This window comes from Genypterus blacodes, unplaced genomic scaffold (assembly GCF_046128005.1).
Source record: "Genypterus blacodes isolate CSIRO-AG114 ecotype Tasmania unplaced genomic scaffold, CSIRO-AGI_Gbla_v1 ptg000021l_1, whole genome shotgun sequence".
NCBI lineage: Eukaryota > Metazoa > Chordata > Actinopteri > Ophidiiformes > Ophidiidae > Genypterus > Genypterus blacodes.
The window spans coordinates 3432272-3457920 of record NW_027466834.1 but is presented as its reverse complement, the minus strand read 5'-3'; the positions used below and the strand labels follow the sequence as shown (position 1 = coordinate 3457920).

Sequence of the window (25649 nt, the reverse complement as noted above, 5' to 3'; positions counted from 1 at the left end):
GATGATGCAAGTTAGAGCATTTGTGAGCTATTAAGCATCGATGTCGCCAGTCATTGCAATGGACCCGTACGAAACCAACCAATCCATGTTAAAGCCTCTAAAAGCTCCTGTACCTGAACCTGGTATGGAGCCGAGATGCATGTAGCGATACGAGAGCGTTTAAGGTCAGACATGCGGCGAGAACAAGGCTCTGCTGTACACAAAAAAGCAAAGATAAAAGTGGCACCAGGTATGAAAAAGATAGATTTATTTAATGACAAATTAAAACAGAAAACGTCAAGGAGTTGAGGGGAAAGCAGCAACATTACTGAAGAGAAAGGGAGAGATGATTGGCTTGACCTCCCTCCCTCCTCATTAACAAAAAAAGAAGACTTACCACACAAACAGGACAGAAAGACAGGAGAGAAAAAACAATCCAACTCAGAAACAAAAACCTTCTCAAGAGCGACTACAAACACTGAAGTTTAGCCACAACGTTTTTACAATTGCCTTTTCATTTTGTTTTTAAAAGTCATTACAAAAAAGATAATCATAACAACAACATTGTAACAGTATAAACTGTCCCTCGTTCCTGGTTGGGTGATCAGTCAATCAGTGGTTGAGGCTGACACTGGCAGACAGAGCGAGAAATGGGAGGCAACATCCAATATGAGGAGGGAGAAAGTGAGCAGGCATCGTGCCAAATGTCCATCTCTCTCTCCGTCTCTCTCTCTCTGTTCCCGTCTCTTGTCATACAAAAAAGGGGGGCAACTTAAAAGAATTTAAAAAAAAAAAAACAAAAAAAAAAACAGATGTGAGGAATTTAGCCCCAAATGCAAAGCTCTAGCTTCACCTCAACTGAAATGCAGTGTCTTCCTGTAAAAACAAACTCTTTCCTCTGTCCAAATGCACCAACTCAACCCACCTGCTGCTAAATGAGGAACAGGTGCTTGTGTGTGTGTGTGTGTATGTGTGTACGTACATGTCCGTACTGTTGCCTTAAAATAAAAAAAAAACAAAAAAACTCCAAGGCTCATTTAGCTACGGGGCGTTCTTACATCCATGTCCACGAGAGAAGAGTCTGTCCTCATGAGCATCAACGTCAGTCCACTATGAAGGAACATCCAACACGCAACTCATTGTACTGTGTGTACTTCAGTCTGGACCATAAAGCAGCTGTAAGGATCCAAGATGAGCCAGTTTGGGCTAAACTGGTGTTTCAGGGTCTTCGTCACGGCTACACGTGTAGACATCCACAGCTTCACTAATGTAAAATTCAAGCTTCTGGACATTCCTGGGTGCCTTTACTTCTGTGTGTGCTACAGTCAGCAATGATCTATGGGTGAAGGAGAAAGCCCGAGCACGGTTACCTACGGATACAGGCTCCGGTCCCGGCCAGCAGCATCTGCGTCCACCAAGGGCAAAGATACATACATACCTACGGTCCAGGACGCCAGACTCTGTGATAGGGAACTTAGGAATTCATTCATTGCTGTCCCAGTCTTCACTAAGCGTAGGTGCAGAATGGATGGGACAGCCATGTCCCATAGCTTTGACAGAACAGCAATAGTCCTGGTGTGATTTCATACAAATTCCCATGGAGGTCTGGTGGGTAATGAGATGGATTACAAACAGAAGGTAGAAAGCTCGATAGCTGGCAGGCTACCCAGCACTGCCTGGGAGTCCATGTTGAAATGTTAATGGAACCTCTCTAGTATACGCAGAGTAAAAGGCTGCTCGGGGGGAAGAGAGCTGAAATGTCTGAGGAAAGGAGTGTGAGTGAGAGAGAAAGGGAGAGAGAGATGACAGCGGGGGAGTAGAGGTGTGGGTGTTGGTGGTGACATCGCCGCTCCGAAGAGAAACAGTGATGAAGAGCCAGAAACACGAGTGTGACGAGCAAGTTTGACTCGACAGCTTTTCAGTTTGTCCACATTTATTACCAAGAGAGGAGAGACTGCACGACTCTCACATGTGTGTGTGTTTATAAGTCTATAGCCACTAAACAGTTATGTCCATGTGTTCATCCATATTCCCATCCATCCGTCCGTCCATTCGTCCATCCGTCCACCCCACCCCTGGGCCTCAAAGCTGCCCAATCAGACATCAGTTCGACATGTCTGTGTCAAGGGGTGAGGCAGAGAGGGGGGTCACGTGGAGTCCACTCACTTGACCCCTAAAAATGCCCCTGAACAACTTTGCAATTTTTTTTAGCCCCCTTCTCCGAAGTTCTTAGCACATGGATATAGTGACGTTGATGCCCAAGTTGCCGTTCTCGGCGAACAGCTGTGCGATGGAAGTGTCAAATACCAGGCAGTCGCTGTTCATGATGGCCGTGGCGATGCCCTCGTGGATGGAGCGCGGCGTGGCCTCCCAGGTCAGCCGGCGCCGGTGCCCGTTGAGCTCCAACCGGTATGCAAAGTTCTCCGCCTGCTTGCGAGTTCCGATAAGCTGCACGATGGCAAAGAACTGCTGGTGGCCGTCGTACTTCTCCTGCTTCTCCAGCACCAGCATGAAGTGGAAGCCGAAGCAGGACTGCATCATTACCCAGTCCACCGCGCCGGGCAGGTTGATGTCTGTGGCCAGGAACACAATGTCCTCCCCCTGGAAAGAGAGAGAGAGAGAGAGAGAGAGAGAGAGAGACAAGCCAATCAAGATGAGTTGGTCACCAAGATTCAAACCTATTTTATTGGATTAAATATTTACATACAACTGAAGCATGTGTGTGTTTGTGTGTGTTCTGGGGGCAAACCTGCAGCGTGGTGATGGACTTGTGCTGGTGCATCAGGTGGGGCATGACGGCGTCCAGCGAGCCCTGCCACTTGCAGGAGGCGCCGGGACACGGGCAGGAGTACGGCCTGAACTCGCACAGCTCCTCGTGCTCCGTCTTGTCGGTGTGGGGCAGAGTGACTTCGCAGCCGGAGGAGGCGTACTTGCAGGGGAAGAGGACCGAGTTGGCCACCTTCTCCATGGCCAGGTTCCTGATGGAACCCAGGGGACCTCTGCAGGTGGGGCAGCAGGTGAGTTTGGGCCGGCAGTTGGAGCACACCTAGGTGGGGATCGGGGCAGAGGGAAGTTAGATCACACTGCAAACCAATTATGTAACGCACATGGAAACTCAAAATGACCTCAGATAATTCTAAAAGGACAATTCTCAATGACTTAGTTCTTTTCTAGGTCGGACCGCATACCAGGTGTCCGGACTGGCACTGCAGGATGGGGGGCAGGACATAGTCGAAGCAGACGGGGCACTCGAACAGGCTGGCCAGGTCGCTGTTGGAGGCCGTGGTGCCCGACAGCGTGGGGACGCGCTGGGAGGGGGGGCACTTGGAGGTTCCTGTGGGCAGCGCGGTGGCGGTCTGGCGACTCATTTCTGTAAAGATAAGATAAGATCAACGTTTATTAGCCCGAGGGAAATGACAATGTGCAACAGTTACAGAACGGCGCAGAATGAAAACCAGAACCAGAAATCACCGAAACTAGAGCAATAAAGAAAGATAAGAAGGGAAAGCAAGTGGTGTGTGTGTGTGTGCCAGAGGGTTTGCAGAGCAGAACTGTAACTGCTGGTCTACAGTGGCCATTTCTTTCTCGCTGGTTTCTGACAATTAAGCCAATGAGGGTGATTCAAACTCTTCTGCCACCTTTTCATGTGCAACACAGGCAGACACTGCATCTTCCATTTGCACTTCATTCGTACAGATGACACACACACACACACACACACACACACACACACACACACACACACACACACACACACACACACACACAGAGGTCATGAGGCGATCAGGTGAGTGAGGCTGCGTCATCATCAGGTTAGACTTTTGTTTGCTTGTGGCTCCATTGACCTGAATTTGGCTCGCGGCAAACTAAATGCTGCACTGTGGGAAAAGGCGACTTCCCTCTACACAACTTCACTCACTCCTCCCGCCTCTAGCCAGTCTCCGCTAATCCAGTGTCTGTCACATATTTGGCCGTCGAACACACAAACACACAAACACTTCAGAATCCCAGAGTGGCGTGTGATAATCAGCAGTGTTGATAGTGACACATCTTCAGTCTGCCGCTGTGACTAAGTGAACACAGTCATCATAGATACAGGTGTTATCAATAAAACACTGATTAGCATACAACAGCCAATGGTTCTTGCTGAACAGGCACTCGGCGTGGTTAGACACATGTCTCAAACCTCTCCAGGCCAGCTATGACTCACTCAGCAGTATCTGTTGGCTCATCGCTCTTATCAGACTTCATTATTTGTGCGATTTGCTGGAGGCTCCGTCACTTTTGCAACCTCATGATGTTTGCATTTCAAACCAATAGAACTTACAGCCGTCACCAGTTTTGTCATCAGTATCCAAACATTTGGGTCGAATTTGGGACATGGAGTAAACTAAAGCGGCGTGCTGGGTCTCTCTGAAGCATCAGACGGAACATTCCGGACACACACCCCTTACATGCAGTACCCATTATTGGCCCGGCAATAAATGACTGCCACAGGGGATTTCATGGCCACATATGTGAGAACACCAACAACCAGATAGTAAAGTGAACTCAGATGAGAGTGTGTGTGTGTGTGTTGTTTCCTTTCCTGCTATGAGGTTTCTATGGTAACAGATTTATGGTTAAGAATAGGATGGCCTGTGGAGCAGTGGAAAGGAGAGGGTAGAGAGAAATAAACACTTGGCACGAGAATAGGCAGATATTAAAGAGGGGAGTCAGCAGGCGGGGGAGGGGGGGAGGTACTGAAGATGACAGACTTATGAGATAAGGGGGAGATCGAAGGAATGAAGGAGAGATGATGCTTTTTAAGAAGAAAATTGTGACCATAGCAACCAAAAACAAATGCAGAAGCCAGAGAAAAGTATAGAAAGTTGACACCAAATGCTGGAATAGAGGAATTCCTGAAGAAGAAAGGAGACAAAAGAGAAGTGCGACATTCAAATGAGCAGCAGAAAGGCAGAGGAAGAAGAGTGAAGGAGGAGGACGTTTCCCAGGTCTTGTCGTTTGTGGGCAGTAAAAGGGTGTGTGTGTGTGTGTGTGTGGGGCGGGAGGAGGCTGTGCGTTGCTCTCCTACCTGGCAGAGTTCATCCTTTTTATAGCCTCCAGACAGGCAGAGCACAGGGACACACAGAGCAGGGACGAGAGGCAGAGCTAAGAGGACGCTGCCGTGTCTCTGGGTGTGGCTGTGCTGAGACGTGAGCAACTCTGCTCTTTAAACAAGACTTCAAATGTGCCACTCGCCGTTTGAGATTTCTTTGACCCCTTTTTGAATTTAATGAGTCCGTCAGTCTGAATCGTGACTTGGAAACATGGCTGTTGGTAGTTGGCAGCGCTGCTAGCAGACAGAGTACTTCCTCTCGTACGTCTGCATGTCTGCGCGCCCATGAGCCAAGTGCTGAGGTAAAGAGAGGAGCTCCTAGGAGACGATGCTGGCGAGCCGTGCCTCCGCCTGCCTCCAAACACATCTGCTGTGATGGAGATAATGCTTTCACAGCTATAAATAGCCTTCTTAGCCGGTTAGCACGCTAGCAGCGGCACTAAGAGCAGTGGAGATGAAATGAGTTCAGGACACTCAGCTGGGCCACAAACAGGGTCACAATCAGCCGGCATGCAAGGCTGAAGGACTCGGGACTGAAGGTACGGTACGACAAGAAAACAGGCGGCTAACTAACGGCCACTACAAATCACGTCCCCATCACAGTTTTCAGTTTTACGGGATGAGGTATGGCTGTTTGTCCTTAATAAAGTGTATTAAACTGTGTGGAATTGGGATAAAATCACTTTGAGGAGAAGTTTAAAGTTTATGTGTGGACAGCAAAGTGAAATCAAGCTCAGCCCAATCCTGGACCTCAGACTAATGACCTGTAAGCACGACCTCACGTGTCCATGTGAAGCCTCATCTGAAGTCAATTGGGCGAGCGAATGATCCCAGATGAAGTCTTGTGCTTGATATTTGCCAGCTGTGTGAGGGTGTTTGGTCTGGGTGTGGCTGATGGGTGCTGCTGTCAAACACACGCTGCCCTGCACTTAGGAAACACATGACAGCTGGAGACTCAAGTCAGTGGAAAGATCCTTTTAGATTCAAATAAGAGCAAAGATGGAGGATGACTAACCCCTGTGCCTCTACTGAGAAATAACTAGGCTAAAGTAATGGTGAACATAAAAAGTGATGCAACTGATGAATGACGGCGCCACTCTCAACTCTTTAGTGTTAAATTAAAGTGTTAGATTAGCGTTAAATTCACAAGGCCTTGAAGTGGTTCAGGGTAAACGCTACATTATCAGTTTATGATCTGAAGGTGGGCAGGAGAGCAACGTTTGCTGCTTCTCACTAATCCACTGCCATGTCAGCCAGCAGACATGATGTCATTAGCGCGATGCCTCTGACTCGCGGGGACGAAACACACTCCTGGGATTTGCATAAGCAAAAATGCCACCGACGTTGCAGGAACCTGCCATTTGCAATACCAGAGCGACGCTAAGGACAAACAGGCTCTGTGCATTTGAAAGGGAGTCGACTGTTACGCACTGTTGGGTGTGATGTGGGGTTTTGACATTATACAATAGCTGGTTGGCAGCATGTAAGGCTCCGACAAGTAGCTGCATGCCTAGCTAAAAAGAGCATGCGGCGGGATAAACATAGCATCACTTGTTCAGCCGGCACATGGGGGCTAAGCGGCGATATCACCGAGATAACAGTCAAGTACAGAAGAGCACTGCCCAGCGTCTTTGGTTGTAAGGTTAGATTAGCAACGGCTTTTAAAGTCCGTACAATTTATGGCTTGTACGGCTTCTGGGGTTTTAGTTTTACAGTGTGACAAGTGAAGAAGAATAGCAGCTCATTTAGGATGATACTTCCCAAGAGAAGCTTTATACATACACCAAATGCTATCAGTTCCCTTTAAATGGTTCACACACACTCAAGAAGGGAAGGAAACAGCACAAGAAACGGTAGGAGGAAAAACAAAAAAAACAAGACGGAAAAGGTGGTAAAGGTGCTGATCTGTGTCGAGGTGGGGGGCCGGTGGAAACAGAGTGAGTCAGTTAACCTGATAAATAGAGGCCAACAGGCACACACTGCTCTGTGTTCAGTAGGCAGGGGGGGTGGATGATGGAGAACACACAATGGGCAACAGGGCACACAGTGGTTGGTGCTCAGGAGGAGGAAACACCAGGACACATTATGCTGCCACCTGTGCGTGTTTTTACACTCAACACCAATGATACACTAGAAATGCATTTGCTGTGATTGCAATTGCTTAAAGGATTGGCCGAATGCTGAAGAGGTGCCTGAAAGATTGTGTGAAGTCCTGAGAAATGTTTGAACAGTTTCTGACCTGAAAGGGCCTGAAGGTGTGAAGGGCCTGACGGAAATATGAATGTACTTTAATAGTGAATGGCTTCAGATGGGAAGCATTTTAAACTCAAAAGCCATTACACATGTGAAAGAGAAGCCCCAAGTGCTGACCAATGTCTGAATGGTTTCTGTAGCTGAAAGTAGGAAGTAGTTTGAGTGACAGCTAAAGCTCAAATCATATGAAGCTGCCGTTAAAATGTTTCCATCAGCTAAAGACAGGACAATCCAAGCAACCCAAACAGACATTAGCATCTGGTTATTTCCACCACAATCACCATCATCATCATCATGGGGCAAAACTGCAGAGGTACATGGAGACCAACTGAAGAAGAGAAATACACACCTTCGTCCATAAGATTTCCAAATAAGGCCTTCTTCTCCTCTTGAAATGTGGGGACCTCTGAAAAACAAAGAACAGATTGGAGGTTAATGAGTTAATAAGCAGGACCAATGGTAATACATGAAAACATACCGGCCAGATGGTTTGGGGCAAACTGCCGTGACGGAACCCAACATGTTTCTTTAGTTTATATCAGCGCCAGTCTTCATTTTCTGATGAAACCTTAATTTTTAACCCTTCATTGTCTCGACAATAAGCATTGAGGTAAGGATCTGAATGAAATTGTACTGATTGGGATATAAGATCCTCCTTCCTGGCAAGATTAATGGTCTGCTTCTGCAACTTGTACAATGGTTAACTCGCTCGAGCCAGTTGGCATATGACACTGCACTGTCTGGTGACGGCCACGACAGCTGTGCCGGCGTGGGATCAAAGCTGATGACGGCAAACTACTGCAGCTGTATGGAGTGAAACTTGGATCAATGCATGTAAGGCACTTAGTGCACAGCTAATGGAACACACATTAGGCCGCACTTGTAAATTCCCACCGATTCCTGCATTGTCAGCATTCCCAGCACAGTTGATTGATATTTCATAGAGCCTCGTCCATGTTAGTCTGGTTTAGAGCTGTGTTAGGATCAGAATATATAATGTCAATCTCAAATGCACCTCAGCGTTTAGCTTTCAGGTCCAAGTAGGATTGACAGTTAGCCACTTAATCCTTTAGAACACGTTTCCCTGAGTTACACACGTCTGCCATTGAGATCACAGCATTGCACTTTTACAGACTCTCCCACCTGATGTTGTTCAATGCTATAGAAATAAACACCTGCAGAGTCCTTTATTTTTATATCATTAACCAAGGATGTTAACAAACCACCCTATAATCAAAAAATGATAAAAACAAATTAGATGAAACATACCAGTGTGTGTGATCTATAGAAGGAGACGAGGAGGACCACAACCTCAAGCATCATCAGTGCCCTCACTCCCATTTATAGTGGTTTCAAAAACTTGCTGAGTGAGTGTGTTTTAATGATTTCACGAGGTACGTATATTTGGAGTCCAGTCAGCCATGAGATTCATGACTCATTGACCTTAACTGGAAGCTTGGGTTTGAATGTCTGACCTTTCTTCTTAAGCAGTATTTCATCCAAAATGTCCCAAAGTCAACGCAATTCTGTGTTAAACCGTTCATTCTACGTTAATGACTCCATTCCATCCATGATTTCATCATTGGAGAAATCAGAGGGACCTACATTTAGGTCATGTGACCTTCTCTTAATGAAAATATTAGCTTAACAACAGCTACATGTAAATATACACAGGTCCCATCATGTGACCGATGTAGTCATGTGAGGAGAAGCTTGTGTAAACTCCACATAATGCTCTTAGAGGAGTAAGCATATCTACAACAAAGGTTGTTCCAATCCAAGAGCTTGTCATCTATATACAAACACTTTTATGAAACTAAAAGATCAGTTTTACACTATTTTGCGACAAACTAATGCCTTTGCATTTTTGATATGATCCACGTAAATAGGGACAAAGTCTAAACGTTGAGCTTCTGGAAGTGAAGATCGGTTTCAGAAGCGTCGTCTAACAGGTACAACTGTGAGTCGTGACAAGAGAAGTCACCCAGAAACAAGTGTAGCTGCTATTCAGGCTTGTGGAGACGGCAGCTGCTACCAAGAACAACGTAACAAGAAGACACAAATATCTTGCTGTCTGTCTGTCATTTAGAGTGATGGCAGACACTAATATTGTACTAAAATTGTGGCTCGCACTGAGTTACAGACTGGAAACAGAATGGTCCCGTATGATAACCTGCTACGGCTTTATTCAGACCTGTAGTGTTCGCCTTGTTCAGATTCAGTGAATAATGTTCACAGACCATCCTTGGCTGGCTTTCAATTCATGTGATCACATTTATCAGCGGCCCAAAACAAACAGCACAAGCTTGTGGTCTGTGACTGGTTGGTTTGGTCCAGACCCGAGTGCGATTACGGTGTTCACAGATACCCAAACCAACAGATCTAAGGGACGAAGGCTCTAGGTTAAGTGCTTCAAATGAGCTACAATAGGTCTGAATACAGCCTCTGAGTTACTGTACTGCATCAACAGTATATTCTCATCGAGTCATTAACTTGTTTGGTTTATCAATGAATTACCTTTGGTAATTATGGAAAATCCACACAAATGACAAATCAGAGTCAAAGGACATCTTGCCTTCCTAAAAGAAACTGTGCACATCACACCCACACACACGAAGGATCTGTACACACAAGACGACATACATAGACGCAAATACTGTAGGAGATGCTGGAAGGAGTGCTAGAAGCTGTGGATAATTGGAAAAGTACACAAAGCATGGAAGAAACACAGGGAGCTCCATGGCAAGATGGAGAGGATAACAGCAAGAAAGGGAGAAGATATAGAGAGAATATCACGAGACGCCTGAGACGGAGGCAGCACATGGACAGACACTGCCAAGGGGCCGGAAGACAAAAACACGCCATTCTTTGCCGACCTCAAGCCCCACGCATGTGCACACACACATTCAGTGGACATACACAGTGCAATGCATTATCTGCAACGCAGACACTGTGGCTTCTTTACACACCCATACACAACTACCTCAACATACTTTCTGTCCCAAGCGTTGACTCTTGCTAGCTGAGCTCGGTGTAGACAGAGGGGTTATTTATCTGCCTGCTGCGTACAGAGCTACAGCCGGTCTCAGCACGGGAATTTACAACACTGTGAAACAGACCGGCTGTAACCACAGGGACAGTTGACCACCCAAATTAAGCTATTGATACAGGATGAATGTGTCCAAATGTGAGTGTGCTTTGGTGTGTGTTGTTGTTATAATGGCCATTCACCTTCAGCCCTGTGCACGCTCCTGGTGGCTACACAGGAGAAGACTCTACACAAGGACTTCCAGGGCGGAGCTTGCACTGCTAGGCTAGCCGGCTTCGCTTTCACTTGGACCAAAGACATAGAGGTAGAGAACTCATCCAGCCCCTAATCGCCATATTCCTCTGGCCTTTTCCATGGAAACCAAACACTGTTGCTGCTGCAGCACTAAACATAACACAAAACAGAGAATAACATAACACTTTCCTCCCGCTGGTCCACCGGTAAGAGAGACGTGCTCGTGAGGGCTCAGAGCAAGCTGCAACGCAAGAATGTGGGGCTGGTTCACACAACAGCAACCAGGGAGCCAGAAACGTAACAGTCCGTGAGACACACACCAGATGAGAAGAATCTCAATGACAACACTCTCCTCTTCTGTTAGGAATGGAGGCAACTGTGAGACTAACCTCCTGAGCCAATGCACATCCAGCAAGTCGTTCTGGGTTTAGAAACGGGCAGCCGGGATGATTTCTCTCACACCCATCTACAGCCTGCAGACAGTCCATGTGGACCACCTGCCCCCCCTCTCCCCCCCTGGCCTCTTCAAATCAGCCACTAGAAAGACCTGAAGAAACTGTGAGGGGAGTTCAGCATGGCTTCCTATTTCTTCCTGGCTGAATAATTATCCTTTTGCAAGTTCCACTTTGGCTTTTCCAGATGTTAGATCTTCAGGGAAGGTAAGTTTAGCACTGCAGCTCTGTAACATCCCGCATAGATCCTCGTCCAAAAAACTTCTGCAGGGTTTGCGGCACAAAATCAGAACTCCACAGCTGAAGAAGGGCTGGTTTGAAGTTTCCAGAAAAATAAAAAAGGATGTTCGGCATCAAACAGTCGCTGGAATCACCCTTAGTAATTGGAAAACAAAGCCGTTGTCGTCTCTCTTGGTTGCCTTGGTGACACAACAGGAACAAAAGACACAGAGGAGCAACGAGGAGGCTGTAGCTCAAGGGAGAGGAGGGGAAGTCCCGGGTGAAGAAAGTTGACACGAGGAGGATCGATGACAGCTGGTCTCTCCCGCTGTGACGTTTTCTCCTGTCCGCTCTTTTATCCCGGCGTTCTCTTTGTCCCCTGGAGTGTGGTCGGTGTCACTGCTGCTGGCTGGGTGTGTGCATGTGTGCGAGAGCGCGTCTGGCATTCAATGTCAGCCCTCACAGAGCATGCTCACTCGCAACCAGCGTTTCCCCTTTCTCTCCCTCTCGACGCTCCCTGGTCGACCACATACTGTAATTTTTTTCTATCCGACTCCAAAACACATTAGTGCTTATAACGCAACCTGAACTCTATCTGTCTGTCTTTCCCTCTGTCTCTTCTCTCTAAACACAGATTCCTCCTTGCTTTGTCTCAACCCAAAGCCTGTATGTTTTGCTTCCTTTCTTCTTTGTGGACGTTCACCCTCTTTCCCTCTCTCTCTCTCCCAGTTGTACTTCTTTCTCTCTGCCCCCTCCCTCCCTCCCTCCCTGCCTCCACCCAGCTATGTGGTAGAGCAAGGATCAGGTTTCATCCTTGTCTGGCTGCAGGCTGTACCACCAGCTGCCCTCCCTGACACTGTACCTCACTTTCTTACTGCTGAGTTTTCTCCCTCCAACATATTTTGACAGCTTTCAAACAGTTTGCCACAGAGTAAAAGGGGAGGGTTGCAAGCGATATCTCAGCCTCAAAAAAACAAACATTGGATTAAACATGCATATGGTGTGAGTTTATAAAATGATCTATCTGCTAAAAAGCCACAATTACAGAACACAAGACAACAGCAATGCTAACTGACTGTCAGTGAGTAGGATTGCACCCCTTGTGGAAAGTGATTTGTTGCTCTGGAAGTATTTTTTGCTCTTGCACAGGCTCCCCCGCCCTTGCACACACTCGTGCTCTCTAAACACAAAAAACACAGACACATTAAACGGCTTGAGACAGGAAAAAGAAGCCAAATAAAGCTACAATATCACTGGATCTGCCAGCGGGAGAAAGTGATCGCTAGCTTAGCGCACACAGACAGACGCAGAGACACTTTGGTCACGTTCACACATAAGATGCACATTGGATGACGGCCGGCTCTAAATGCAATCCAACAAGCAATGGAGATACACCTGCATTCAGTGGTTTAAGCCTTTACTGAAGGAAGTCAGTCCCTCTCCACAGTTCCCTCTTCATCTTCATCATCAAACTGTGCTGACGTATACCTCTACCAAGTCCAGTTTCAAGATTTTAATTCCTCTGTAGCTCATTCAAAACTGACAGCACATTTACCGGTTTGAATCATGATGAGAATGGCACAATGTTTGTGAGCTGATGGGTCAAATACAAGAATAAAAGTCTGAATAATAAACTGTTAAGTGCCAGGAACGATTGACGAATGCACACCACGTATTCACGGACTGACCTCCGTAGAGCCTATTATTATAATCAGAAATTCTACTTATGGTGTACTAACGAATGGGCTGACTAAAAGAGTTGCACTGCAGGTCTTCAGCACTATATCGGCCTGTGGGAAATGTAACACACATGAACATTGATGTGTGCGTTAGACTAATTGACGCTAGATGTGAACCTACTTAATTACAGCTTGCATACAAATTAAGACTTAAAGATGGACTGAAAAACGTAACTCATTTCCTAACCGGGGGACTGCTTATATTAAACAAGCACATCTGTATTGACTATTTCACCTCAGGGTCTTCGGAAAAAAGTTAAACAACAATAATAATAGTTTTACAACCTTCTTTCCTTCTCTCTATCACTCTCTACTTTCCCCCCTCTTTCTGCATAAAAACAATCTCCAAAATGTCCTATAACTGTATGTGCATCGTCTTGTCAATTGTTTGATAAAAATATACAATAAAAAATAAAATAAGCACATTTGTGTCCTAAACCATGACGTTACATCACACACACACATATCACATGATTGAAGCTACTTTTTTGCCTTCCAGCATCTTATTTTTGGACAGATAGGGGAATGACAGACAGCACAGTGAGCAGCTATTTAAGGAGCTGCTTGGTTTTACTGCTGCGGCCAGCTGCACGGCGCTACACAGCGGCTTTACGCTGCATCTGCTCAGATTATCACCAGACAATATAAACATATGTAGGCAAAAACCAAAAAGAAGAGAGCCACACACAAGCACACACAAATATAGGCAGAAAGAAGGGACATGTGCACGCACACACATATATGCACACACACAAAAAGACTGCTAGTGAAAGTAGCCAAAGCCAAAGTATGTTATTAAAGGGGCAGGGCAACAATGAGCCATCTGGACCAAGCAGCAATTCATCAGCAGATACTTTGACCGAGTGGTGTTTCCCACAATCCTGGTCCTCAAGCAAGAAAAGACAGATTCCGTTACAAATCATGATTCTTGAATACCTTAATTAAAAATGTACCACATTTAGCTTTTAAGTGTTCCCCTGCCTCGTTGTGCAGGGACAGATTTGGTTGCTGGACAAGAACAAATGCAGACGCCGAGTCAACAAGAGCAGGATGCAGCAAGCTATATGCATATATGACACAGAAAAGTAATATGGAAATACACGCAACACACAGGCACATCTCAATCATCATCGCTGTGAGCTCTGATTGACCGCTGCAGCTAAACAACATCTAGTAGCATTAGCCAACAAACACAAAAGACCCAGAAATAAGCTTAAAGCTGCATTTCACAGAACTACAACAGAACAAAGCAATTTCATAAAATGCACCTGGCAACATCGACTAATATTTTATGCATCAGGAGTATGCTTACTATTTATATCTTGCATTGTCATGCAGTTTGTTATCGGAACACGTAAGCAGATAAGATCACATGTTACAGAAGGCATTGCGATTTGACTGCTAACCAGTATCCACACTATGATTGGATCTCTGTTACTTACGAGTAACCACATGCTAATGCAAAGCCTACATCACCCGCGTCAATGGAGACCTGGTGCAGGAATGTGAAGAGTGCCAGCCCAAGCATAAAAGCTATGTCACTTTATGAATGGATAATGATTATCCATGGAGCAAAGAGGAAGAATGGGCTTCAGACACACAGCCTGTCTGCTGAGATCCCATATCCAGATAACAAGGATATATGTTGATACAAGGTATTCATGCAAGTCTGGTCATTGGCTATTATTATCCAGATGACTTATACAGATACAGAGAACACCTGATAATGCAAGGGGGCCATAGATCTGAGCATGGGTGACCCTGCTGAAGGTCACTGCACACCATCTCCCTCAACGTGGTGCGTATACTGAAGGGTCAATGATTGGGTTTTGCCAGCTGTGGCATGCCAAACATTACAGTAGGTTATGATATAGGGCGTCAAGGAATGGATATAGCAGTCAGCATGGCCCCAAATTTAATCCATGAATGAAAAAAAAGTGATCATTTCCTTTAGCAGGTTATGTTTCTCTTACTTTGGCAGGCTACTCTTTCCACCACAGGTAAAGAATGATGGAACAGTGCAGCTTAGCAACTTGTTACCATGGTGAAGCTGCACACAGCCGAGACGTCAGGGCAGAGCGACTCCACACACACAAAAAGCCTCATACCTTGTGTCAACACAAACACACAGACGTGCACCAAGCCAACTCACGACTTGGTTCACAAGCGAGTGGGAGAGCGAGCAGGGACTCCCTTTGGTATTACTAACACATCTAGAATTACTTAACCAACCCAAAGCTTAAGAGTGACTTGCAATCTCATTCACACACACCATCAACTCTTCCAGCATCAGGCTGGCAGGAACAACTGTCATTCTTGTGGGGCTGAGCTTTACTCACTGGACATATGCTGCAGTAGAGCAGAAAGGACACAGTCAGCTGACAAGCCAAGCAGTCTCACACGCACAATACATTGGTCAAAGGTGCAGTTCCATCCAACAACTGCTGGGAAAGTGCTCCGTTTTAACATGAATACAAGCAAATTCATCTTCATCTAAAATGGTGTACGAGGGGTCAAATTAGTCGCATATTAGAGCCGTGCAGAACCAAAGAACCACGTTGAATGTGTCCATCTTAAACACATCCCATTATCAACACGCTAAGTCTAAGTACTCCTTGTTTTGGGCACAGAATTCCTGTTAAACAACCATTCTATCAGCTAAAGTCAAAATTTGTATTCGTTCACCACTTATGTGTTAATCACAGTGGGAGTACACACACACACACACCTCTCTATGGCAAAAGGCCACATTCCAGTGTGGGCAAAAGGAGGAGGTATAAACACAGCGACCTTTACTCTGGGTCAATGGGCTGCATCAAATACAGGGTACGACAACATTCACTGCAATGTTGTGTTTACGTCACATGACCTGTACAACCTGTGTGATGTCATTTCTCTAAAGATTTATTTATACATAAATTTTGTATTTTACTTTTCAAATCTAAAAATGCACTATACGGTGAATCACAATATGTTTGACTAACAAAGCTGCCTTGTTGAAGAATTGCTCTCTACATTCCAAGTCAGTCAATCATAATTTGACTTTGGCCCAAGCAGCACTACGCTCATAAACACAAAACAAGAAACTAATCTGAAAAATATGGCATTTTACTAATTGAGCTAAAACATGGTTACTGCTCTTGTATAATTAAAAATAACGACGCAACATATTTTAAGTACAATTTGTTAAATCCAAGTTTGGGTCTTGAGAATGACTTGTCAATGACCTCAAATACAACCTAATATGCAGTTGATCAAAGTGAATTAATACAAATAACGCATACCTGCATTTATCAGGGGATAATGGTAAACAATCACAATTATACATCACACATCAAACATCACAATTATATCCAGAGGCTTGTTGTGCCACTGCTCACTGGACCATCGGCAGACACATGTGGTTACATAATTCTCACTACAGAACAACATGTCAAATGGTAGGTTTTGCCCTGAAATGTACACAGCAGGACGGGCTGCCACGGTAACAAGAACCCTCAGCAGGCAAACATATAGGCAAAAATATAAGCTTATATTAAATCCAACATTTCAGCGTGACACAATGCATAATGCTGAGTGATACTGGATACTTTTGAAAAGTGAAAAAACAAGGGGGAAAATGTCAATCATTTTTTTCACTTTTGGTTATTCAGCCAGGAGAAACCCTGAACATAAATGACAACCCAGAACCAAAGATGGTTATTACTGATGATATTGGGTTTAATGCTGAGCAGAGAAGCTAATGCAGATGTATGGGAACCAAAACAAAGAAAAAAAAAGCTTCTAACCTGCAATAGGGTCACAATATTGCTGTGATCCAACAAGATTGAGGTCCATCAGGCGGAGAACATCCCACCTGTGGACATGGAGCAGCAGCTGGCAGCCTAATTTCTCACAACGAGAAAGATTCAAGACAGAACAGAACCTGACTCAATATTTAACACAGGAGAATTCTTACTTTGTGACCTTTTAGACGATTTGAACTACAATGCTACTGCTCTATTATAGACGGTTGAAAAAGAGCAACACATAAAATGTTATTGTTAATGCATTACATCGTGCAATTTTAGCAAACAATACACAACTGAAGTGGCACCTTGAGAAAAGTGCAAACATACTGTTAAATTGCAAATATAAAAACAGAAGCTTAACAATCATCCAAATATCTAAAAGCTATTCTGGTGTCACATCTGACTGTGTATTATGATATTCAGACTGAGTCTTTCCTATCGTTTACAAAACGTCAGTCATTTTCACATTCAGTGCGTTTACATGCAGCACAGCAAGCTGGTTAAGGCAGAAACATACATGCAGTTGGTCAGTAACTCGATTGCTCTCTTTGCAGAAGGCTCTGACATCATTAGAGCGTGTGAAAAGGCATTTGTCCTCATCACTAAGCATGTGTGAATTGAGGGCGCAGAGGAAGTGAAATGCAACAAAAGGCTGTAATATTGAGAATTATCATTGTCAACAACGCTTCAATGCAATCATCTGAAAGTTTGCTCCGAGGTCAACATTTGGCAGCATTTCCATTTGATTCTGCCTGCGGACGTCAGGCGCATATACGAAGCAAAAACATTCAAGCTCAAAAATGTCTAACCCAATTAAGGGTCTACATGTCCAGGTAATCAGGTTGATCCGGCACCAGTCTAAGTGTGTTAGGCAGGTATCTCATAGTCCCGTAACCTGGTGAGTGGAACCAGGTCTTCCATTGACCTTTCTGAAAGACAGTTACTGGTGAAAGTAATCAGGTTGAAGTGCAGGTAACGTCTATTGGATGTACCGCCATGGAAACCTCCCTGGTGGTACCATTTGCAAATAAACATCTCATAGGTAAGAAAACAATCCCAGTGTTAAAACAAGTATCACTGCTGCACTACAACATTGTTCTGATCTCAAAAAGAGAAAAATATCTACAAATCATTTCAATACTGAGAATGTTAGAAGGTAAAGCTTAAAGTCATTCCAGCGTGTCATACTGCTCTGTGGTGCAACACAACAGAATAAGTATGAAAATCTCAACTGGGCATTAAAGCATGAATGGCTAAAGCTTATGCTAAATGTATAATGGCAGACATGACATTGCAGTACACAAATACATGTTGAATTGGCATTGACAGCCAACAGCAGAATAAGCAAACGCAGATGATCATAACACAGGGAAGCTTCTGACTAAATTAGGATCAACTCCCACCATCAGGGAACATCAGAAACAAAGGCCCGACTGATGTGATCTCAAATAATGGACAACTTCTCTTTTCATAGAGGTAAATTACCACTATCTGAGCATTTATGGCATCTTCATTTCAATTGCATCAACACGTTTACAGGTCTACATCTAACAATCAGAGATGAAATGTGTCTGCTTCTCCATTATGTATTCCTTTATCGGCTCCAATATCTCAGCCAGCAAAAGCCTATGGACTTCAATGATAACAATTAAAGACACCAATCTCTTTCTTCACCCTTATCTCCCATCACCAAAGGCCAAATGTTGAGTTTTCAAACACACAATGGTATAATGCTACAAACGGCTCTAGCTTCTGCCTTGCCTCTCTTGGTTATGAGTTTATCGTGCAACACGCTGGGTAGGAGGCACAACTTTCCACAGTCACACTCTACACACACACATACTTTCAAACTCACATGTCAGACATGCATATACACTCACCCAATTGGCTGCAATTCTTCTCTGGCTAAATTAGGCTGAAATCGTGTTCTCATTATGCATTCACAAGTGCTCTGCGTCCCAGCCCGAACCATATTGTTCCCACTGCACTTTTTGTTGTTCTGTTTTATCTAGTTTGTTTGGCTTGTACAAACAAGAACAAAAGCAGTACTACAATCTTCTGCAACTACATGTTTATAGTCCGGGGTTTGGGGCTGGAACGCACTGACCTCATATTCACCACATTACCATTTGGTATTTACCACCTTCCCATGAGCACCAAAATGCAGAAGTACAGCGGCTCTGTCACAAAGTCTCCACACCGCTAGCATCAGTGTCACACTTTACCGATCATAGTCAGAAATGGAGTCAAGGTGACAGGACTGAGACCACACTGACTAACTCAGTGCAGAGCTGGGGCCTGTGCTACCAAGAGTGATTAAGGGGTTAACCAGACAAGTTCAGGCTCAAGTTTGATTTCTAGATGTCACAAAGCTGCCACACTACTGATGGCACTCTGTCACCACGGTAACTTGTGCTCCACTGCAAGCCTAGTCGGTAGAAGCATATATTGGAGCTTAGTAGGGCAGAAATATGAAGCCTCTTGAGAATGATGCGTAGTTTAAGGTATTTATCACAGATGATGTTCAATTAACGAGATACAGTAATGGAGACTGAAGACAAATCAAATCAGCTTTATTTGAAGTGCATTTGACATGAATGTCTCAGTACACTTTTCAGAAAATAATTAAAAAAAATAGGACAATGCACACACAAGCTCCTCTGACACATATATACTCAAACCACTCTAAAGTTAAATATGGGGCTGGTCTTTGCAGACACTGGCCCTTTTATGGGAGTGTGCACGTCCCTGCATTTAGAACACTGGTGTTAACAAAGTGTGTTGATAACCAGCGTCATGATACCGATTAAACCCAGTTGCGGGGTTTCGATTTTGTCAAGGCAGCTTACACAAACAAGGCCGAGGTCTACTGAGCTTCTGTCGTAGTTCAAGCCCAGGACAGCAGTGAAGAACTGGTGTGTGAACGTGGCAGGCAGGGAACTGTGGTGTGGAAACGGTTTGGGCTTTACTTAAGCCAGAGTGTGTTGTCAGGTTTGTGTTCTCGTAACTAAGCTAGTTGTTGTTTGCATTTCAGGCACTCAGATATTGAGTCAATTTGTAATTCCTTTCCTTTCATTCACCTGTTACAGGCGCAACAACTAATTTCGTATTTAATGTTAAGCAGTTTATCAGGGGAATGAAATTGTAAAACAAGTCAGCTGTTTAATACATTAAATACCTGCTTACATTTGCAGGGCACTCAATTCCATTTAAAGTACTGAGGAACTTGTGTTTTTTCCAATCAACCTGCCCATGGCTCAATCTAGTGCATTTACAGTATTGTTGTTTACTAAAGTGCACTGTCCAAAAATCTGAAGCACTTAGTGTCTTAGTTATTACTGTGACAACTAAAAGCAAATGTTTAAACTGACATGGTCCTGCCATTGAATGAAAGCATTGAACTGCAATATTATAGTGAAAGCAATAATAAAACACATCAATATATAGCTCCATATGACCTACACATATCACCCAGCCACAGAGCCTTCACTGTGGGGTCATAGTGTTATTGCAGAGAGCAGTATGCATATATATACTGCCTACAGGTGTCCAACTTACAATAAGACCACACCACTTTACATATACCTCCTGTGCCCACTGGATGACAACAGTAAACAGTAACGAACCGTTAGTATAGCAGATCAATACCATCACTCATCACCAGTAACATCCAAAAGCTGACATTCACTCGTCCTCCCCTGTGAGGCAGGTCAAACATTTAAACACACTCACACCAGCCACAGTCGCTACTTTGAGTAAACATTACTCATCACTTCCTCTACAGCCCATCACAGCACTACACTAAGGCACTAACGCTGCAACACAAACCAACGTCAGTGCCTGGTGACCCAAAACTAACCCGATTTCAGAGCATAACGGTCCGTCTGCTCCAGCACACAGCGGCGGAGCCAGCTAGCGTTACAGGCATGCAAGGCCTTGTCCTGCCGCGAAGCAGCACCCGGAGCATACGAGCTGACTCGGTAACTTGTTAGCTTGGCGAGTGTGAGAAAAAGCAAGAGAGCTGCTGTCTTGACTGTTTTTTCACTAGTTCAACACTGGCTGGTCACATTCTGGCCCCCAAGACGTGTCAATCGTCAGAACAATACAGATAAGTGTGCAATTTAAACGCGCCAAGACGCCAAACAAGCTAGCGACTCGGATAAACCAGCGCGGCTAATACTAGCGAGCTAGCAGCGAGCATTAGCTAGAAAGCTAATATCTGTTGTTTTCCCCACACACACTGCACTCAAAAAGCCGCTGTGTTTCGGCATCCGTGGCACATCCGCTTACCTCGGACGAAATATCCTTTATCTCAGTGCAGAAACACGGGCGGATATATAATGATTTGACTGACAAATGTAGTTTCTGTGTCGTCTTTCATGGAGCTCGGTGTGCACACATTAGCGCTGCTGGAGCACAGACCCGACGACTGGCGTTAAGTACCACCGGGAGCGCGCACAGTTGTTGGAAGTTTACCGCGGGGGCGCGCTTTGCACGAATCGCAGACACGAGCTCACGACATCGAAGATAGAAGTACCGATCAAGATGGTTCCTCCTGACTTGACTGTTGACACGTATAAGAGGTGAATGGCTGACATCTCTCAACAGACTGATATTCATCTCAAAATTGTATCGTCTTTTTTTTCCCGGAGTTTTTCCTCCCAGATGTAGAGAGAAGACGATTTTTCCATTCCGAATTTATAAATTAAAACCCAGGTCAACGCATTTTGCAAGGAAATGGATTTTGAAGTTAGGACGCTCTTAAAAGATACCAACATTTTACATTAATAAAGCCAGACAGGAGAGGTTGATTGGAGGTCTTCATGTACTGTTTTGAGATATAACTTGGTCATATACATTATCTGTATAACCTACATCCTTTGCAGGTTTTACTATACAAAGTATGTCCCGCCATTCAGTGCACCCCCTTTCATATTATTATGTTATTGTATTTTAATTTGAGATTAATTAACTGCTTTGTCACCTGATCATAATGCAAATCATAGAGCTGTTTTACTTTACATATTCATTTGGTTATTTGGCAGGCGCTTTTATCCAAAGAGACGTACATATGAGATTTGAATACAAGAAGCAAAGATCTAGTCTGGAGAGAACAACAAGAGCCAAGAAGCTAGTAAGGTGATAACAAAAGCCTGTAGGAGCTGTAGGTCGGTCTGATTTTCCTGATGTTCAACAGGGCAAATCTGCATGACTGAGAGGCCGAAGCGATGTGTTCTTTGAAGGTTAGTTGGTTATCAATGGTGACCCTCAAAGTCCTGGCAGACTTTGTACGATTGAGTTGAGAGCAGTGGAACTGAGTGCTGATTGGTGGTTGTATGCAAATATTGGCTGGGAGGACAAGATAGGTTAAGCTGAAGGTCTCGGTCCTTCAACCAGGCTGAAGTATTAGCCTGGGTGTACATTGTTTTACTGTTGTGTTGACAAAGCACTCCCACTATCTCCTACGAAAACAAATATTTCTTGAAACAACCCGATGAAAAACACATGGTAAATATAATGTACATGATATGTGGCAGCATGATGCAACCACGTTAGTGAACAACCATGAAAATGGGTGAGATCGGGATTAAGAGGTCATGTCACTTCTTCCATAGTAATCCAGACACAAGGGAGTATAACCTCCCCCACATGTCAGACTATAGAGTGGGTAGGGTGGCATGGGTGGGGTATTGTGGGAGGGGCTACAGTGCAGAGATTATGAGGACGGACTGGTTATGCAAGTACATTGTCCCAGTTTGACAGCAACAGCAAAATGAGGCATAGATGGCAGCAAGACAGCACAGAGCACAGCCTTGATGTTGACTATTTTGGTAGTAAATGAATATGATCAGAGATGAGATGACGTGATGTACAGGGATAGCATTGTGGCTAATTTTAAACAAAGTGTATAAGAGGCTCAGAACTTATCAATCAATTAATGTACTTAATTAGCCTAGCAGTTGTGTTTTGGACAAGAAGAAATTGGGTCCTAACATACTGTCTGACAGCTTGGTATGCAAACTGCACTGAGGCAGATCGCCAAAAACTCAAAAGGACTGTTAAAACAACAGGAAAAATAATTGGACTTCCCCTGCCCTCTCTGGAGGACATTTTTAAGACTCGTTGTCTTCGGAGGGCCAACACCATCGTGAAAGATGCATCCCACCCTTGTAACTCCCTGTTCTGTCTGTTACCCTCCGGAAGGCGATACAGATCGCTGAACACGTTCACCACCAGACTGAAGAACAGCTTCTTTGTAAGGGCCATAAGTGAACTAAACAAAATCAAACAGTAGACAAATTAGTACCCCAAAAGTCAATTGCAATATTGGGACATATTGGGACATATTGGGACACATTGGGACATATTGGGCATCTTCAGCTATGATGTCATGTGATGTCATATGGGGCAAGGGACATGTGATGTCATTTAGGGTGTGATGTTGTGATGTCCTGGTGTCATATGGGATGTCATAATGTCATGTGGGATGTCCTGATGTCATGTGATGTCATATGTCATATGTGATGTCATGTGATGTCATATTCGATGTCGAGACATGTCATATGAGACACCTTGAGCTATTGGGACATCTTGAGCTGTGGGACTACTCATGTTTTAATGTATGAATGAAACTGTGTGTTGTTTATTTATTGTTATTTATGATTTATTATTTATTTATAGTTGTTTATTTATAGTTTATTGCTGTTATATATTACTGTTCAAAGATTCAGGCACAGCACAAATGCATTTCGTTGTATTATCATATACAATGACAATAAAAAAAGCTATTCTATTCTATTCTATGTTTGTGCTTGTGACTGTGAATTTAAGTAGTTTCGTTGAACTTTTAACAGTTGGCTGCACTTGGTAAGAAGAATACAGTGAGCAAAGAATCAAGGAGTCAGTTAGAGAGTAAAAGCAGGGGGGGGGGGTAAGGGTTTGGGGTATGGGGGAGAGAGAAAGTGGGGAACTCCAAAACCATGAGAATGTTAAGCTGTGCTGGTATGCAGATTTGGAGATTACTGGTCAGGTACAATAACGAACACATTGTTTTCTTTTTCATTATTATTATCTGAACCAAAGGAAGAAGAGGACGTGGTAAAGACAATGAAAGTTGTTTGGAAAGAGAAGAGGGAAGGAAGAGGCTGGGAGAGGGAGATAGTGTAAGGAGGGGAGGAGGGACAGGGAAGAGCATGAGAGAAAAAGAGGAAGGATGTGAGGAGACAGGGTTGGCTACATGGAGGAGGCTAAATAATATGCTTCACAGAAAAAATTATGTTAAAATACATTTCAGACAAAATATAGTAATAAATAAAATCAAAACACATTTTATCATTTAAATTAGGGAATAAAAGAAGAATCAAATCCAAGTGTATTATCAAAATGCAAAGTTTACAGCTTGGCAGAAGTCAAAGAGGAGGGTTTGAGAAGAGGGTGGAGAGTGTAGTGGAAAAACAAGTTTGAATGAAAGAGGGGGTGAGGGAGAGTGAAAGTCTGGGTTGGGGTAGGAAGCAGAATAATTTGCACAGTTGCACTCCCAGCAAATTCCAGGCATAATGTTGCTTGGCAGTCGATTCTTATCCAGAAACCAAGTTCTGAGCCATGGATTTCTCAGGCTTCCTCTGAGGACTTTGAGGCACATTTACTGCTGAGGTTCTTATGCAATCATGTCCAGCAGGGTCCTTGCTGGCCTAGCTAAAATGAAGAGGGAAGGCCATAAGAGGGAAATATTCAATAGTAGGTCAGGCAGCAGGATGAACGAGAAACATACACACACACACAGATCTGGCTCTAGAGCAGCTGTTGTTTTCAGTGCTGGTTCGAATGTTGGGGGATGTAGGCAGCTGTACAATTTCCATAACAACAGAGTGACCAGTTGCTTGTTTTCACCTACACAATGTTTAGGAGACTCACAACATCCTGACCAGTACAAATCACTAGTGCAGTGACAAGGACAAAAGGCCTTGATAACGTCACCATAACAAAAGTGCCTTTTACATTGATATGTGAATAGTTCCAGGTAAAGTAGTTTCTATTTTACCTCATAACATTTGGTCCTAAACAGCCTAAACATGCCTCTGACCATCATCCACTGCACCTCTGTCCCCGCACTGATGGCTGAGAATTTAGCCCCTGTGCATCACATTGTGGTTGTATACTGTATTTCTTTTGTTAAAAATATAGTGTATTATAAAATTGTGCAAAAGATAATTCATAAGCAGCTACAAACTCTGGAGTTGTAAGATAAGTAAGGGTTCTGTTTTGACTGGTCAGTTTCTCATGAACATTAAATATGTTTTTTCAAGTAAAATGCCAGTGTCTTAAACTGTGTGTCAGCCTCAAAAATGGGTCATATGGCTGTTGAATGTGGCTTCCAGCATAATGCCAAGAGACGTAAAATGTTGTAATAACATTGAGTAAGAGAGCAAAGGGTTTGTCTAAAGTCTAAAAAAGGGTTTAGAACCTGTGTGTTACATTATGAAATATCATATCTTTGCTCTCAGCAGCTCACTGTGTGGCACAAGTTACTGACCGCTGAATAACTCTGGAGTTTATTACTGTTATTATGTGATTATGCTATTAAACTCTGCTCTAAGGACATTGACCGAAGAACAACTGTAACACAAATAATATTGTGTGTCTTTACAACCATAACTATAGGTTGTATGGTGCACACAGAACCAAAGGGCAACAAGACAGACAATTGAGGACAGAAGAGACAGAGACAGAAGAGCAGGGAACAGTGGCAAGGAGAAGATTTTAGAATGAGTGGCCTCGTCAAGAGCAGAAAAGCCTCAAGTCTATAATAAGCACCAGTATTTCACCCTTTTTGTG

The 25649-nt window shown here is 44.1% G+C and overlaps 1 protein-coding gene across 4 annotated transcripts; it reads right to left on the bottom strand.

Annotated features, from left to right (window-relative positions):
• Positions 1-230: 230 nt before the first annotated feature.
• Positions 231-21258, bottom strand: siah1 (siah E3 ubiquitin protein ligase 1). Of its 4 annotated transcripts, none has more exons than XM_076142197.1 (6): positions 21105-21258; positions 16812-16914; positions 7680-7736; positions 3168-3349; positions 2729-3025; positions 231-2580 (listed from the first exon to the last, which is right to left on the bottom strand). In XM_076142197.1, exons 2-6 carry the CDS (start codon positions 16858-16860, stop codon positions 2209-2211), a joined length of 957 nt encoding a protein of 318 aa, XP_075998312.1. In that variant the 5' UTR covers positions 16861-16914; positions 21105-21258; the 3' UTR covers positions 231-2208. The 4 variants fall into 4 exon arrangements, with proteins under 4 accessions (XP_075998312.1, XP_075998313.1, XP_075998315.1 ...); XM_076142198.1 differs by having other exon boundaries at positions 16812-16907; XM_076142200.1 differs by lacking the exon at positions 16812-16914.
• Between the last annotated feature and the right edge of the window lie 4391 nt (positions 21259-25649).